Source organism: Panicum hallii, chromosome 8, assembly GCF_002211085.1.
Source record: "Panicum hallii strain FIL2 chromosome 8, PHallii_v3.1, whole genome shotgun sequence".
Lineage (NCBI taxonomy): Eukaryota > Viridiplantae > Streptophyta > Magnoliopsida > Poales > Poaceae > Panicum > Panicum hallii.
The window spans coordinates 2,639,868-2,657,375 of record NC_038049.1 but is presented as its reverse complement, the minus strand read 5'-3'; the positions used below and the strand labels follow the sequence as shown (position 1 = coordinate 2,657,375).

The following is a 17,508-nucleotide window of genomic DNA, read 5'->3' as shown; positions in this document are numbered from 1 at the left end:
GCTGGTTAAATTTCGGATTAAATTAAAAAAAATAAGTATCTGTGTCGAGTTGAGGACTCGAAACCGGAACGAGGACTCAAAACCGGAAGGCAAATTTTACGAGCCGAGCTGCGCTAAGTTCGTGGCAAAGACCTACGTATGCGAGTATCCCTCATAACGTCCCACTAGCAAGTGAGCGCGTGCACAAATTAAGGCTGGCACCACAGGCTTAATTGCCGTGGAAACAAATAAATGTTAACATCCCTTGCAACTAGCTCTTGTCGAACCGATGAACAGTGTGCACGTGGTAGCTACTACAGCAGCTCTGTGATTTTGCAGGAGGTGGTGGGCCGTGGGCCTTGGAGATACACATGCCTACTACCTGTAGCCGCTGTTGGCCTGTTGCTTCGTTCACGTGCGATGCGAGGCGGGAGTGCCTTTGCTGACAAGGACCAAAAATCAAAGTGGGAGGTCAATGTCAAACCATATCTCAACAGTACAGTACAGTACTGCCTGGTCTGGACTGTGACAGAAATTCCATGTTCGGTGTCTGGTAGCTGTGTGCCACTCAAATGGCCACGAATCACGATGGGTGTGTTGGATTAGATTAGAGCCGGTGAGTGACAGTCTTGGTGGTAACCGCGAGATATGCATGCATGGCACCACGAAAGGGCACCACGTCGAGATGCTTGAGAGCATTCTCACACTCGCTTATGCGCTAGGAATATCATATCAAACGAAGGTGATCACACTCCATCCTTACTATTCCTGCTTAGCTAGGCTCCAAGTTTATTTATCGCTAATGGCCTCTTTGGCCCAATAATAAGCTCTGCTGCCTCCTCTCCTTTCTAGCTAGTTGGACGAATCTCCTGCAACTTGCCTCTCTATTGAAACCTCTTGCACATGGTTCCTCCGAGAGAATCGATGATCTTGCTACTCAAACCAGAAAGGTGTCTGAAAAGTGAGCAAAAGGAAATGAGCACGAGACGGATGAACGGAGTCACATGAACGCTGCAAGTGGAGGCTGTTATGTAGGTTAGCAATAGGACTCAACTTGCACCTTCCCTTTTATCCGCTCGACTAGTTTCACTATTTCAGTCTCGTGGCTACAAACTTAGAGAGCCTGTTTGCACCAACCTAGGTAATCCATTAGCTGGGTTGAACCAGCTAGATAGTTACTGTCCAGCTATCTAGAGGATCTTTAACTGCGAATTAGCTGATGACCCTATTTGGATCGAACTGGCCAGTTTGATAAAGTGTTGAACAAATTTCGATCCTCGCGGGAAAATTCGATTCGGAGAGAAAAATGGCTCTCCTCTCATCAATGTTGTCTGAAAAGATTTGCCTTGTCACATTCCTAAATCTTGACTCGAATGAGACCATGTTTAATTGAGGGATGCTATGGGGGCCGCTAAATAAAGCTATCAGAGAAGAGAAATCTTGCAGCGATTGAATATCCCGGCCTCTCCCTCCACTCCATCTGACCTTCGCACCCCCTGCTCCCGTCTCTCTCTGCCTGCCACTCTCCAATCTCCCGCGCCCGCCCGATCCCCGGAGAAGCCACCGGCCTCACGCCCCCCGGTCCCTTCCACCCGCCGGCGCCGCCGCCATGGACAAAGCCGCGCTGGTGGCGGACCCCGACGGCGCCGCGCGCGCCGGCGGCTCGTTCGCCAGCCTGCGCGCGTACGGGCGCGCGCTGGCGCAGACGCCGCGTCGCCTGGCGCGGCGCGCGTGCGCGGCGACGGCGCCCGGCGAGGAGACGAGCCGCATCCGGGCGCGCTCCGGGCCCCGCATGGCGCGCGCGCTGCGGTGGTGGGACCTCGTGGGGCTCGGCCTCGGCGGCATGGTCGGCGCCGGCGTGTTCGTCACCACGGGCCGCGCCACGCGCCTGTACGCGGGGCCCGGCGTCGTCGTGTCCTACGCCATTGCCGGCCTCTGCGCCCTGCTCTCCGCCTTCTGCTACACCGAGTTCGCCGTCGACATGCCAGTCGCCGGCGGCGCCTTCAGCTACCTCCGCGTCACCTTCGGTGAGCCCCCCATTCCTGCCTGCCAAAGATCACGGCTTGCGGCGATCGAGATGCAGTGATTGCTAGGATTTCAAACTCTGCTGGGGTTTCGGCGTTTCTCTCGGCTGCGAGTTTTTTTAGCGTTTCGATTCCGTCTCGGTTTGGTTCTGTTCGTGCGATTTGAGGCATTGGGGACTGAAGCTGACGACACACAGTATGCTGGACTGATCATACGTATTGGAAAAAGATGTCCTCTTTCTCTTAAATATTTCATGGTTATCTGGCAAGTGCATACGTGTTCTTTGGCCCACTCTCTCAGCCCGTCCAGTTGCCGAAAAAAAGTATAGTAGAGGTGTTCATGTGTATGAGTGAAGCCGCTATAAAGTATCCTTGAGCTCTTATATATTAAAAAAACTTATAAAAATGGTTTCCTTGAGCTGTCCCTTTTGTTTCTCTTGGATGAAATTTATGACACTTTTATAAACCATATCCTATTCTATTTATGCTGTTTCTGAACGTTTCACTTCAGGATTTCTCTAAATTCTCGTTTCCTCAACGGTTGTTAGATTAGGTTCCGCAAAAGGATTTCCTTTCGCTTTCCAGGCTTATTGGGTTTCGTTCCTCCCTGAATTTACAAGTTGGGAGAACCATGTCAGGATTCCAGAACTGACCTAAATATTTAAGCCCAGCCAAACTTTCTTCAGGCTAAAAAAAAAATTCAGAAACTAGCACGAACAAGAACAACAGAGGAAGTTGATGGATTGTGACTTGCAACAATATTTATGAGTGATCGCCTCGCTCGCGCAGACATCCATATCCAAAATAATACCGGAGGTCCCTTTCCCCGCATCTCATGGGACTTGGATTTTTCTTGCCAGAAAAGATCCATCCATGATTCATCCGTGGCTCTCGTTTTCATAACCACCATGGAAACTATCCAGTGGGGGTTGGGTGTTGCTCTCCCTGCATGTGACACTCGACAGCGACTAGTAATTCAGTATATGCATCGGATTCTTCAGTTCAGTGTTCAGGCCATGACACCCCTGTTCTTGCTGAATTTTCTGATCGATGATGGTTGGCAGGGGAGTTCGCGGCGTTCCTGACGGGGGCGAACCTGATCATGGAGTACGTCTTCTCCAACGCCGCCGTGGCGCGGAGCTTCACGGCGTACCTGGGCACGGCGGTCGGCGTCGACGCGCCCAGCAAGTGGCGTATCCCCGTGCCGGGCCTGCCGGAGGGGTTCAACCAGGTGGACCTCGTCGCCGTCGGCGTCATCCTCCTCATCTCCGTGTGCATCTGCTACAGGTCAGTTACCCCTGCTGCTGGCTACTGCTACCGGCATGCTCATCCGATGTCTAATGCTTGTGTCATTCCATTAAAATTTAGCTTTTCTCTTTTTCATTAAATATGTTGGCATGGAAAACTTTGCTCATTTTTGTTTTTTTTTGAAAGTTTTGGTAACAGGTGTTAGCCAACCTGTCGCTTCCCTTGGTTCTTTGCCCTGTCTCTTCCGTGTGCTCTGCTGTCACAGAACTTTTGGCCATATTGGAGTTAGTTTCTGCAGAGAGTCCAAAACCCCATGCAAATATTTAATATCCATTTGGGACAACTTTAATTCAATTTTGCCATTTTTATACATCCTTTTTGTACAAGTTTTGATGGCCCATGGGTTGGTGCTTTCGCTGCGTGCTCTGTTCTCCTCTACAACTACAACCTAACAACCAAGTGTGCGCACTTGTTTTATGGCTAGGATCCAAGATGTTTAGGGCAAGTTGAGCTGATTCGCTTCTCCGGTTCTATCTGTTTTGGAAAATTTTAGTATTCCTTTATCAGAAAGGAAAGAATCTTGCCCATCACCCTTTTTCCAGTCGTGCTGCCTCTTCCTTTCTAGCATAATGATGATGCGACGTTTTTTTTCTTTTTTTTTTGGGCAATGCCAGCTATAGTGTTCTTCATAAACATCTTTCTTCTCAAAATCAAACGCAGAAGGAAAAAAAAAGAACATGAAAAATGGCTTCTATGTGGTCGCAGCACCAAGGAGAGCTCGTTGGTGAACCTTGTCCTGACGGGCTTGCACGTGGCGTTCATCCTCTTCATCATCGCGATGGGGTTCAAGCACGGCGACGCGCGCAACCTGACCCGCCCCGCCGACCCGTCCCGCAACCCCGGCGGCTTCTTCCCGCACGGCGCGGCGGGGGTGTTCAACGGCGCCGCCGCGGTGTACCTGAGCTACATCGGCTACGACGCCGTGTCCACCATGGCCGAGGAGGTGGAGCGGCCCGCGCGCGACATCCCCGCCGGCGTCTCGGGCTCCGTCGTCGTCGTCACTGCGCTCTACTGCCTCATGGCCGCCTCCATGTCCATGCTCCTCCCCTACGACGCGGTACTCTCTCTCTCTCTCTCTCTCTCTCTCTCTCTCTGTGTGTGTGTGTGTGTGTCTCTCTCTCTCTCTCTCTCTCGCTCTGCTCTGAACTTCTGAAGTCTGAACCCTTCCCGGTCCCACGCGTCAGTGTCACAACCTCCAACGTCATTTTTTTTTAAAAAAAGTGCTCTGATCATTGGTGTCTGCAAAGTTTCAGCACCAAATTAAATCTCTAGCTTGATAAGCATGCCCATTTAGGCATACTCCATGTTCGTTCTTTGCTTGTGTTGGAATGGTGAGGCAGAGGACAATCCTTGGAATATGTTGTCCGAGTCCAAGTGGCTACAGTTCTGTTCATCAGATGAGAACATGAGGTCGGCACGGTTGATGCCACTGGCATCCGGTTCCATGACCGGCCTTTCTTTTTCTCTCGCTTTTGGGGATGTTGGTCGTGTGATCTTAGACGACGAATCTGCAGGCCATATCGTAGCACGTCTACTAGCTTTCCAGAGTTTCTTAGGAGAACCGAATAAAGCATCTGGATTCTGGACAGACAGACAGTGAACTTTGGAGTTTTGACGGATTTTCACCTGGTTTGGATGCTGTTTTTTATAAAAAAAAGAATCCTGAATCCCTGATGATGTGCAGATTGACCCGGAGGCGCCGTTCTCGGGAGCGTTCAGGGGGCGGAAGGGGATGGCGTGGGTGTCCAACGTGATCGGCGCCGGCGCGAGCCTCGGCATCCTGACGTCGCTGATGGTGGCGATGCTGGGGCAGGCGCGGTACCTGTGCGTCATCGGCCGCTCCGGCGTCATGCCGGCCTGGCTCGCCCGGGTGCACCCCCGCACCGCCACCCCCGTCAACGCCTCCGTCTTCCTCGGTGCGTACGCGAGCTGCCTCGCTCGCTCTCTCTCTCGTGATCACCTGCTGCTCTAATAGAGTGAAAGTGAAAGATGTGGCGCGCTGACCTTGTGGATCAACGCCTGCTTCATCTCGTGAGCGATGCCATGGGGACGACAGCGACGAGTTCCTCAGCTTCTCGTGAGCGAATCGATCGATGGAGCTGCTGCTTTCATGGGGGGAATCGCGTGATGCAGCAGACACGACAGGGGTTTACTGGATGTTAATCTGAAACGAGTCAACGGATCTCACATGGATGGAAGCTGACCCCCGGTTGACGATGTCCGTGCCGTGTGCAGGCCTGTTCACGGCAGCGCTGGCGCTGTTCACGGAGCTGGACGTGCTGCTGAACCTCGTCTCCATCGGCACGCTCTTCGTCTTCTACATGGTGGCCAACGCCGTCGTGTACCGCCGCTACGCGGGCGACTCCGACGCCGGCGCCGGCGACGGGCTCGGGCAGCAGCAGCAGCAGCAGCGCAGGAGGGCGTGGCCGGCGCTGGCGTTCCTCGGCGCCTTCTCCCTGATCGCGCTCTCGTTCACGCTGGTGTGGCAGCTCGCGCCCGCCGGCGGCGGCGCCAAGGCGGGGCTCCTGGCCGCGTGCGCGGCGGCGGCCGTGGGCGCGGTGGCGGCGTTCCAGGCGCTGGTGCCGCAGGCCCGCGCCCCCGAGCTGTGGGGCGTGCCCGGGATGCCGTGGGTGCCCGCGGCGTCCGTGTTCCTCAACGTCTTCCTGCTGGGGTCGCTGGACCGGGCCTCGTACGTCCGGTTCGGGTTCTTCTCGGCCGCCGCCGTGCTCGTGTACGTGCTCTACAGCGTGCACGCCAGCCACGACGCCGAGGAGAGCGGCGGCGCACTGGACGGAGGCGGCGGCGCCAAGGTGCAGGACGAAGGGTGCAAGGTCTAGCTAGCTAGCGGCAGCGGGGTGGCTGACGTAGGCAGGCAGAGAGCTCGCACTCTGCTCTGTCCTGATCTACCTTCGTTTTAGATAGTTTTCATTAGGTTATGACTAATGGGCATTAGTAGGTGATGAACCTATCTAATCTAACATGCATGAGACAAAAAAAGAAAAAAAAGATTAGGGCGAGCAAATAGAGAGAGAGGAGAATATCAGGTGCTCCTGTAATCTGCAAGATGAAATGTACATATTCTGCCTTTTTGGGTTTCAGGTGCCTGGTTTGTGTTCTCCTCTTGCTAAGACACCAGGTCTTGAGGCATGTCAGCGTCATGGACTAGCGGTGAAATCAAACTGCCTTCTCCTTCCAGCTGACCTGACCTGACCTGACTCGTAGATGGCATGCCGTGGCGCCATCAAGCACGCGCCGAAGTCTCCACCTTTCCACTGCTGGGGACGGACGGGATCTTGACCTGAGAGTCGCGTCGTCGTCAAGGTGCCCCGGACAAACGGAGAGCACGCGCATCGAGATCACGTACGGCCGCGTCGCGATCCACCCCGATCCGACCCGGAAAGACCCATCGCCAGCGCCACCCCCCGCTGGTGCCGGCGGCCGGCGCGTGCTCGCCACGCGCGGACGCAGCTGCCCTGAGCATGGCAGGGTCGCCGCTCGGACAGGGGCGCCTATTCGCGTCGCGTCGAGCTGGCCGGCGGGCCCTGTCGTCGTCGCCGCCGGCACCTTTCTGCCAACGTTCCGTTCCGCGTGTGGCTGGAGCGAGAGTTCCGACTTACGCCGGAGTTGGTCCGATCGCCGGCGACGCAGAAGACCAAAGCACGAGTGACAGAACACACACAAGAGCGCACTCACAGAGGCAACAAGATGATTTTTTTTTGGTGCGGCCAAGAAGAACCACCGCTTTTCTATTTTTCATAGCAATATATAGAGTTAATTTACAGGCCATGCCGGCCGCGCCGCGGACACCGCGCGCGCCATGCTCCGACATGAGCGGCGCCGATCACTGCTCAGGACGTGCTCGCACTGTTCCGTCGCAAGCTGTGCCACTCCCAGTATAGGGCGCGCCCAAAAGAAACAGAGGAGCTAACAAAAACAGTAAGGTCCTATACTTACTAGAACATGCCGGACTTATTCATCAACAATCTCCCCCTAAGGTCCGGCATCGTTTATTACACCTTGATGACGCCGATCAACTCGCGAAGCTCCTGGAACTTGGACTTCCCGAGAGCCTTTGTCATGATGTCCGCGAGCTGCCCTTGAGTGCTCACGAACTCCAGGCGCACCGCCCCGCCATCCACGCATTCACGAATGTAATGGAATTTTGTATCAATATGCTTAGATCGATCGTGCAGTACCGGATTCTTGCTGAGGGCGATCGCGGACTGGTTGTCCATCTTCAGTTCGGGTGGAGACACGATGGTGCCCACCACGTCTTGCCGTAGCCGCCGGAGCCAGACACCCTGGCAAGCTGCTGCTGCTCCGGCGATATACTCTGCTTCGCACGACGACAGTGCCACCACGCGCTGCTTCTATGACTGCCACGCTACCTGGTTGCCGTTGAGGAAGTAGAGGATGCCGCTCGTACTCTTCCTGTCATCGACGCCCCCGGCCATGTCACTGTCGCTGTAGCCGACGAGGTTTAGCTCGGCGTTGCTTGTGTACGCCAAGTCGTAGTCGATCGTCCCGGCCACGTACCGGAGCAAGTGCTTCATTGCCGCCATGTGTTCCTGCCTTGGGTCCTCCATAAACCTGCTTAGATAGCCCACGGCGAACGCCATGTCCGGCCTTGTGTTCATCAGGTACCGCAGGCTCCCGATCAAGCTGCGATACTCAGTCGCGTCGACTGCCGGTGAGGTGCTCTGCTTTGACAGCTTCAATCTGGGCTCCATCGGCGTCGCGCACAGGTTGCAGACTCCCATTCCCGCCTTGTCCAGAATCTTCTTGGCGTAAGCGGCCTGCAGGAGCTTGATGCCGCGCCGCCCCTACCTGACCTCGATCCCCAAGTAGTAGGAAAGCACTCCGAGGTCGCTCATGCGGAACAACGACTTCATCTCCTCCTTAAACTCGTTGATCACCTTGGTGGAGCCGCCCGTGATGATGAGGTCGTCGACGTAGATCCCCACCACCAGCCGCTTCTCGCCATCGCCGCGTGTGTACAGTCCGTGCTCGCACTCGCTCCGAGCAAAACAGAGTGCGAGCAGGCTGCCGTCGAGCTTTGAATTCCAGGCGCGCGACGCTTGCTTGAGGCCGTAGAGAGCCTTGTGGAGCTTCAGCACCTTACTCTCATGTCCGGCAGCTACGAAACCGGGCGGCTGCTGCACATAAATCTCCTCTGCAAGATTCCCGTTGAGAAACGCTGATTTCACATCCATGTGTACTGACCATGATTTGTGAGCAGCCACGGCCAGAAGCACACGCATAGATTCCATCCTGGCCACCGGTGCGAACACTTCTTCGTAGTCGATCCCTTGGCGCTGGACATAGCCCTTCACGACGAGCCGAGCTTTGTGCTTGGTGATGTTCCCGTGCTCGTCCATCTTGATTTTGAAGATCCATTTTAGGCCGATGGCGCGCTGTCCCGCCGGTAGGTCCACCAGAGACCAGGTCTGGTTGTGCTCGATGGAGGCTATCTCCTCAATCATTGCGTCACGCCACTCCGCAATGTGCTTGGCTTCCTCTGCGGTTGCTGGTTCGTCGCCGATCGCCACCATGAGCTCCTCTGCCACTTCCCGCTCTGTAGGTCTTGGAGGCGATGATGCCCCGAGGATGTTGTCCAGAGTGCGGAAGCGGAGAGGGGCGTCATCGTCGTGGTCGCCGTCCAGATCGAGCTCCCTGGTTGGAGGGGAGTTGAACCCAATCGCTGGTACAAGCGCAGGGACCGGTGTCGGCGGCGTCGTGGGCGCGGGCGGTGTCGCAGGGCGTGGTGTCGAGGTTGGGGACGTCGTCGCAGGGCCTCCCTGCTCCACCGGCGCCATGATGATGTGCTCCACCTGGAATGGCTCGACATCATCGTCGGGTCCAGCTCCCTTGTCGGTGCCCCACTCCCAGCTCCGCTCCTCCTCGAACACAGCATCACGCGACACGTGAACGCGACGCAACGCGGGTTGTAGAAGCGGTACGCCTTGGTTCCTGCTTCGTATCCGACGAACACCATAGGCGTGCTTCTATCGTCGAGCTTGGCGAGGCGCTCGCTGCCGTTCTTCACATGTGCAACACAGCCAAACGTGCGAAGGAAATGAACCGGGGGCTTTACGCCGTGCCATACCTCAAACGGAGTCTTGCCGGCGACGCTCTGTGTTGGAGCTCTGTTCAGGAGGAACACGGCAGTGTTCACTGCCTCCCCCCAAAACCAGCCCGGCAACGACTTGGCCATCATCATACTTCTGGCCATCCCCATCACCATTTGGTTCCTCCTCTCGACCACGCCATTTTGCTGTGGCGTGTACGGCGCGGTGAGATGCCTCTGGATCCCCTGCTCGGCGCAGTACTCCGCGAACGTGTGCGCCGTGAATTCCCCACCACGGTCAGTGCGTAGTGTGCGCATCCTCCGCCCAGCTTCCGCCTCCGAACACGCCTTGAAGCGCTTGATGGCTCCCGCCGCTTGATCCTTGCTTCTCAGGAGCATGAGCCACATATAGCGGCTCAGATCGTCGACGAGGAGGAGGAACAGCTTGTTCCCGCTTGGTGTCACCGGCGTGACCGGCTCGCAGATGTCCCCGTGCACCAGCTCGAGTTTGTTCTCCGCGCGATATTTGGCCTTGGACGGGAATGGCAGACGCCGCTGCTTCCCGGCCAGGCAGCTGTCACACACTTGGTCGACGTGGTTTATCAGGGGCAGCCCACGCACCATGCCGTCGCGTGCGAGCTTCTCGAGCGCGCGGAAGTTGAGGTGGCCAAACCTCGCATGCCAGCGCCAGGCCGCGTCGCCTCCCTGCTCCACGAGACAGACTGGCCTCGCGATGTCGAGCTTGAGAATATAGAGGCGATTTGCGGAGCGCACCACCTTGGCGAGCAGGCGACGTTGCATGTTCCAGATCCAGAGGACTCCATCTTCACAGCTCCATTTGTACTTCTCCTCGTCCAGCTGCCCCAAGCTGACGATGTTGGCGGTGAGGCGCGGGATGTGGTACACCCCCTCCAGCGCCTGATGTTCCTCGCCCTTGCACTTGAACAGGACGGTGCCACGCCCCTCGATGCTGACGACGGAGCCATCCCCGAACTTGACTGTGCCGCGGATGCCGGTGTCGAGCTCGGAGAAGGCAGATCGTGCGCCCGTCATGTGGTTGGTGGCCCCCGTGTCGAGGATCCATCTGGTCGACCCTCCCTGGTGCTCGTCGCCCAACTGGACGAAGAGCCTGCTCTCGTCGAGGTGGATCGGAGCAGTCGCCTCCGGCGGCGCTGTGGAGATCTGCGAGGAAAGGGGAAAAATGGCGTTGACCTCTGCAGTGGCCACCATCAACATGGATTCCTCCTCTTCTTCGCCTTGGGCCAGATGGGCCTCATCACGCAGCCGGGACCGACACTCCTTGGCCCAGTGGCCCTTCTTGCCGCAGTACCGGCACTTGTCGCCCTTCTTGGGCTGGTCACCCAGGCCATCTCCCGGCCCAGTGGCCTGGCGAGTGCCGCCGTTGCCACGCCCGCGACCGTGCGACGCGCTGGTCCTTCTACTCCTGCCGCCGCCGCCAGAGCCGCTGGAGCCTCCGGATCCGCCGGAGCCGCTCGAGCCCCCCTTCTCCCCAATCCTGAGCTTCGCCGTCCACTCCTCTTGGGTCAGCAGGAGCCGGCCCTGGCTATCCAGGACAGGGGCCGCCTTGCGACGACGCTGCTCGACGGCCCGCAGTCTCCCAGTGACCTCCTCGACTGAGATGTCGTTCAGATCGAGGAGGGTCTCGATCGCAACCGCGGTCTGCTCCAGGTGCTCGGGCGCGGTGTCGAGCATCTTGCGAATGATGTCAGCATCAGAGATGTTGTCGCCGAGGACGCGAAGATTGTTGGCGAGGCCGGTGATGCGCACGGAGAAATCCTCTGCGGACTCCCCCTCCTTCCAGCTCAGCGCAGCAAACTCTCGCCGGAGTTGCTGGGCCTTGCTCTCGCGCACACGCCCGACGCCGACCCGGATCGTCCTCACCGCCTCCCACGCAGCTTGCGCCGTGCGCTTGCCACGGAGCGTGGGCAGCATCTCCGTCGGGACAGAGCGGAGAATGGCCGCCAAAGCGAGACGGTCGTCGCGGTACTCCACCTCCTCACCTTCGTATGGTTCGATTGCGTACCAAATCCCAGCCGCCTCCATGTTCACCCGCATGAGCATCTTCCACTCCTCATAGTTGGTGCGGGTGAGCATCGGGTACTGGACGGTGGCGTTGGCCTCCTTGACCGTGCGCCTGACGATGATCTGCGGCGCGGTTCGGCCTCGACGCGGCGTGGGGGAGAGCGATGGGCGGCGATGGCGTGGCGGCGTGTTCGAGCGCCCGCCGTGCGATAGAGACCCTCCCACCATCGCGCCTTCCCTTGCCCGGCTCTGATACCAATTGTTCCGACTTACGCCGGAGTTGGTCCGGTCGCCGGCGACGCAGAAGACCAAAGCACGAGTGACAGAACACACACAAGAGCGCACTCACAGAGGCAACAAGATGCACTCACAGAGGCAACAAGATGATTTTTTTTTTGTGCGGCCAAGAAGAACCACCGCTTTTCTATTTTTCATAGCTATATATAGAGTTAATTTACAGGCCATGCCGGCCGCGCCACGGACACCGCGCGCGCCATGCTCCGACATGAGCGGCGCCGATCACTGCTCAGGACGTGCTCGCACTGTTCCGTCGCAAGCTGTATCACTCCCAGTACAGGGCGCGCCCAAAAACAAACAGAGGAGCTAACAAAAAACAGTAAGGTCCTATGCTTACTGGAACATGCCGGACTTATTCATCAACAGCGAGCCTTTCGACCCCACCTTTCCGTTGGCGATGGACCTGAGCGTCAGATCGACAGCGCGCTGATCCTATCCAGTGTGGGGGATTATAGTGCGGAGGCCAGAGCGTTCGATCGACATGCGCGCACGGGGGCAAGATCAGATCAAAGCAACTTGCTTCGAGTCGGATGGTAGCAGACGGCGCTCGTGCGGAGACTAGTGGGACCGTCAGATCAGATGAATCGCTGCTGTGCGCCTGCACGCCGTCGGCGATCACCGCCTCGCCGGCGCGCACCGGGGTCGCCTCGAGGTCGGAAACGTGGTAGCTGCCACTACGCGGCAAGTTGGTGACTGATTGACTGGTTCGACCAATCCAGTCTGAATGTCCTACCAGTCGTTCGGGTGTGATCGCGGATAAACTGAATCCGGACAGAAGGCTGGGGAAGCTATCATCAGGGTACAGGGGAGTGGGGTGCAGGTGCTTTACACTTGCAGGCGGCGAGATCGAGTCAGGCTCAGGCAGAGAAGAAGATTGAGAGATGAGGGAGTCAGTCAGTCGCGGTGACATGGAAACCGGTACTGGGAGGATCCAGCATATATTATCTTCTGATGACGCGAGCTTGTTCGATCTTGATCTTGTATTCCCTGCGCACTATCGTCAGATCTAATCCAGAATCGGATTGCTCTTTACTGATACAGACAAAGAATTAAAGATCGCTCAAGTGCAGGCAGCGCAGGTACTAGGTCGTCGCGTCGTCAATCTTGTTTTTTTCGACTGACTGAGACGTTCACTGTTATGCTTTACACGTTCGCACAGAGCACGGGAGAGTGGAATCGATGCTCTCGCAGGTGAGTGAAGGATTATTGGCACACTGACGGACTGAGATGCAAATGGGAGCTAGGCTGGGTCGATCCTGTGGTCGGTCTGGAACAAAAGGGCGTCGAGAAACTTGCCCGGCAGACATCAGAATATGCCTTGTCTGGACGGCCGGATCGTGTTCCAACAAGACTCCCGAGAATCGTCGCCGATGCCGTCTGCTCGGAATGTTTTTGTTCTGCTCGCTGGGATTATGCCTGCTGTGCATGCTGTTGCAACAGACATCCGTCACCACCAAAGTTCAGTTCTGTTTTGAAAGGTTTGACATCTTTTTAACATTTTGAAAACATATGGGCATTCGTGTTTTTTTTTCCCTTTTTTCAGGCATCCTGCTGCGTATGAACACGGGAGGCATTACGTTAAGGGCCTGCAACTACTGCTGGCCCTATATGGTCACAGTGGTGAGCCCTGGCCTGCTGGGCCTCCTATTTTCCCAAGAGAAGACTGAGGAGGATGACCTGGGCCATACCTTTGCTGGGCTTCGAGGCCGAAAGGCTCATGCTGGCCCGCCATTCCCACTCTCTTCCCCCTTTTCGCTTCGTCTTCCTCGAGCCTGCGCGGTTGTCCTCGGCCCCGTTTGCTTCGTACGTACCGTCCCCCACCGGCTGCTCGCCCGATCGGCGCCCTCTCCTCCTCATCGCGACACCCGCACCCGGCCGTGATCCGCGTGGAGGATGCTTCGCCGGCTCGTGTTCGCAGCCTTTGTCCGCACACGGGGCCGCCCCGCGCGGAGCGCAGCGCTGGCGTTCGACGGAATGCCCCGCCGGGAGAGGTACGGACTCGCTTCCCCCCGCGCTCGCTCGATTGCAGTTGCCGTCCCGTGTGCTAGGATTATGAAAGTCTGGTGATAGGCGTGCGCAATTTTAAGTTGGATGGAAAAGGACAGGTTTTTGGGCGAGGTGCGAGGTTCCTTTGTTTTTTCTACCGTGGGCTTCTTCACGGGGTCATGAGTTTGCTAATGCCCTTCTCGTTGTATGTGTGACCTGTGTCCCGCGGTGCTGAAAACGCTTCACGGGAATGCCTTGCGATGAGCTCCTTCTGCTGGTTGCCTGTATTGGCCCCCGCGCACCAATTCTGTTTATCGCGGGATAGTCGTGGATGTTTCAGTTGGTGGGCAGGTATTTAGCAAATTGTCAACTACATGTTTCTAGGATGGCCCCCTGTCACTGATGATTATTCTGAAGAAAGAAATTTGCTCACGATGAATAGGCACTTCAACACAACAATAAAAGGAAAAAAAAAATGCCACCTTGCTTTTGGTTTTATAACTTTGTCTTCGAAGTCACGCAAGAACCTCGCGATCTGCGGAGACTCTATTCCTTCAGAAAGATGGCAGCCCAGGCTACTGGACAGCCAGTCGTTGCCAGAAATCAATAGATTTCAACATTTTAAGGATGGATCATGGTCATGTGGGGACTTCTGCCGATTGAGAAAGGACTGAATGTGAAAGGGCAATCACCTTCCCGTGGTACTGCCATCATCACGTAGCAAATTATTTTCACGTGAGTAGTGACACTGCTGCTCCAAAGACCTATGTCAGGGCTTATATTGACAGGTTCCTCATCCAAGTCAATAATGTCATGCTATTGACCCCATTTGGTGTAATATCAGCACTGTCATCTGGACTGTGCATAGCAGATGGAAGCGCAGGTGTGGGCCTGGCTCATCTGAATCCTGAACGGATCTCCATCTTGTACAGTATTTCTGTTATTATCATAAGCCTGTATATTCGTAGGTATGCAAATTTTGCTTTTATAGGAGTTCATGTAGGAGTTGGATTTCTTTTTCCCTTTGGGCTTGTTATTCTGTGCGCCTTAAGAGGAATTCAATGCAACTCACTGGATAGTGTATACTGTTACTGTACTGCAGTAAACGACAAGCCCTGGAAATTTCTGTTACCTTCTCCTTTGCTCAGGTGCCTCTTCCTTTTATGCCCTTAACAATTTCGTATCTTTAGCACCTAACTAAATTTTATATTGCATTTTGTTATGTTGCTCTAACATCATTTTTATTGGAAAAATATTATCATTAAACATACTCATCTAGGTTTTAAATCCATGTTGCTTTTAGCTTGATGTTTCTAATTAATCTTTTCTGCCTTAAACAGTTGGTAACCAAGTGTCCTTGAGGCTCTTACCATATGATCTTGACAATTATTTTATTGAAACCTTAAATTTGCATCAATAATTGTGTGTCTTTGCTCCAACATGGCAATGAGCAAGAATATTCTAGAAATAACAACAATCACTTTCAGCCCCACTTTTCATTATCTAATAACGTGCAGTTGTTTGTATTTTGCAAACACATTTTTCTTTTTCATTTTGTAAAGAACCGTGCTATTCAATACTATGCCTTTTCCTTTTTAAAAAGCTTGCTGCACTTTTGTTGCTCACAAATAAATATTAATGAGATTTCCCCACTGTCATGTTGTTCCTGTTAATGATTATAGCCTATTTTTTAGGTCTTGCGGTATTTCTTATCAACAACCCAAAGATCTGTTCCCCATACCCTGTTCTACAGAAAGATATGGATAATGGGAGAGGAAACATACATACAGTCGGTTCATATTTATTTTGTTATGATTTAAGAACTTGGTAGCTATGGGTGGTTTCTGCTACGTAGCACATTTGAACATAAATTAGGTCCTTATAGAGTCCTCCACTAGTCTACCATTTGTCCATGCCACATCTGTTTCTTATGGAAAGTACTGTTTATGAAGAAAAGCTGGCTCTATAACCACTAGCAGGGATTTAAAGAAACGGAAAACAATGCATTCAGAGGGCCATTCATCAGGTTGCTGCTAGCCTTTCTTGCAGACAATGCTTGTTCATGACCCTGAGGAGGTAGTGCCACAGTGGCTTCTTGGAAAGCAAGGAAACCAAGTGGCTGATTGCCTGATGGATGTATCATGGGCATTTTGTTGGTCCAGTCTGAGTTGGCCCCCCTCTGCACCAGTTTGGGGGTTGGCCTCTGCTACCCATTTTCCCAGGGGGACCATCTCTTATATCTGATGCATCCTCATCTTGGTGGCTTTCAATCTTGTGATGGTTACTTCTAGTGCCCCACCATCATAGCAGTGACATATACTCACATGTATTCTTTCTTTGGTAGCCCCATCCAATGCTGTGAGCCTGCAATGAAACTGCTAGGCTGAACATCAAAAGGTAAAAGTTGAAGATTTCTATGCATACTTTACATGGATGACGTGATTAAATTGTACTTTGTAGTTGCCCCCCTTTGATATTTTTCTTTTCCTCGGTATGTGTTAAGTAGGGTGGGTCTACTTTATCATTATGGCAGTCACATGACCCATTGTGCTGGTGTTAAGATAAACAATTTGGTGTTCAAAAGTCTTAATCATGTAACCCTGGGATAAGGCTCGTCTTTGGCACTAAGGAAAGCTAACCCCTGCACATGGCTTGTGGTCTAGACTTCTTAGTAAGCAGACAGGAAATCTTGTTTTTGATACGGCAGTTAACCTACTTGTTTAATCATCATAACCGCAGTTGCAGCAAATCCCATTCAGATGAATCTGAAACCTGCAGTCAATGTTCCATTAATCAATATAATGCTCTGGGACCTTGTTTAACGGTTGTCTCTGTTCTGTATCTATATGTAGCAAATACCTAGCTCGCAGGCTACCTACAGTATTGCATGGTCTTAACACTAAGAATTGACAAGTGACCCTGAATTATATATTCGACCTACTTATTAGTTCTACTCAAGATTCTTCATGTATTTGTTTTTAATCATTGATGCGTTTCACGAGCTCTGATGCTAACCCTTCCTTTGCTAACTATAGCTTACCTGCGGTTAAGAACCAATGTTTAGTTAGGTCATACTCCTCTAGATATCTACTTCATTTTATTGACTGGCGGTCTAGATAATAAACTGCTGTTAGCCCCGTACGGGCTATTTTTTGCCCCTTCTCTACATAGGCAACAAAAGTAGGAGACAGTCCTCTGTTTTTCTTTTGATACATGCTGTAAGGAATCTTGATGCTTATTGGAGTTTTGTGGCCTTTTGTGTCTACCTTGCCCCTTAGACCATCAACTTAGCCAACCTTTTCTAAGTATCCTACTAGGGCAAATTGAGCCCTCTTGCACCCTTAAACTTTCGTTGAACCTTTCCTTCCCCAGGGAACAAAAAGGTGGAGTCCGGCTTTAAAAAATTAGGACATGAAAATCTCCAGGTGTCGGCATTGCTTATGCCCTCCACCATCTCTTTCACATTGGAGTTTTGCAATTTTTCTGCGTAAATTACCACTTATCTATCTACTATCCTTATATGCCATTATTTTTGGGTCATTTCCTTTCCTACCTTTAATTATGCTGCTCTTCGCTGTCTCTTAGCCACCCAAAAACTTTGTAAGACCTACCCTCTCATGCCATTTATGCTCGTTCCATCCATCACCAAACCAACCATTGACTGTTACTTTGCTGTTGGCCTGTTAGGTTCAAGAGGATGCACACGTAAACACCTGGAGTCTCATTTCACCAACAATGCAAATCTCTGCGAGCTTGCAACAGGAATTTCAACGGGGTGATGAACACATATTTGGGCATAACTCT

General features: G+C 53.7%; 1 protein-coding gene across 1 annotated transcript; it reads left to right on the top strand.

The window, feature by feature from the left end:
- Nucleotides 1-1,480: 1,480 nt before the first annotated feature.
- On the top strand, nucleotides 1,481-6,409 carry LOC112902056 (cationic amino acid transporter 6, chloroplastic-like). Its single transcript, XM_025970953.1, has 5 exons — nucleotides 1,481-2,006; nucleotides 3,068-3,290; nucleotides 4,017-4,368; nucleotides 4,996-5,227; nucleotides 5,547-6,409. The coding sequence occupies exons 1-5, from the start codon at nucleotides 1,589-1,591 to the stop codon at nucleotides 6,146-6,148; spliced, it is 1,827 nt and encodes a 608-aa protein (XP_025826738.1). The 5' UTR covers nucleotides 1,481-1,588; the 3' UTR covers nucleotides 6,149-6,409.
- The last annotated feature ends 11,099 nt before the right edge of the window (nucleotides 6,410-17,508 follow it).

Coding starts and splice junctions, on each gene's coding strand:
- LOC112902056 (XM_025970953.1), top strand. CDS start 1,589: ATGGACAAAGCCGCGCTGGTGGCGGACCCCGACGGCGCCGCGCGCGCC. Junction 2,007..3,067: donor CTACCTCCGCGTCACCTTCG/GTGAGCCCCCCA, acceptor GATGGTTGGCAG/GGGAGTTCGCGGCGTTCCTG. Junction 3,291..4,016: donor TCCGTGTGCATCTGCTACAG/GTCAGTTACCCC, acceptor ATGTGGTCGCAG/CACCAAGGAGAGCTCGTTGG.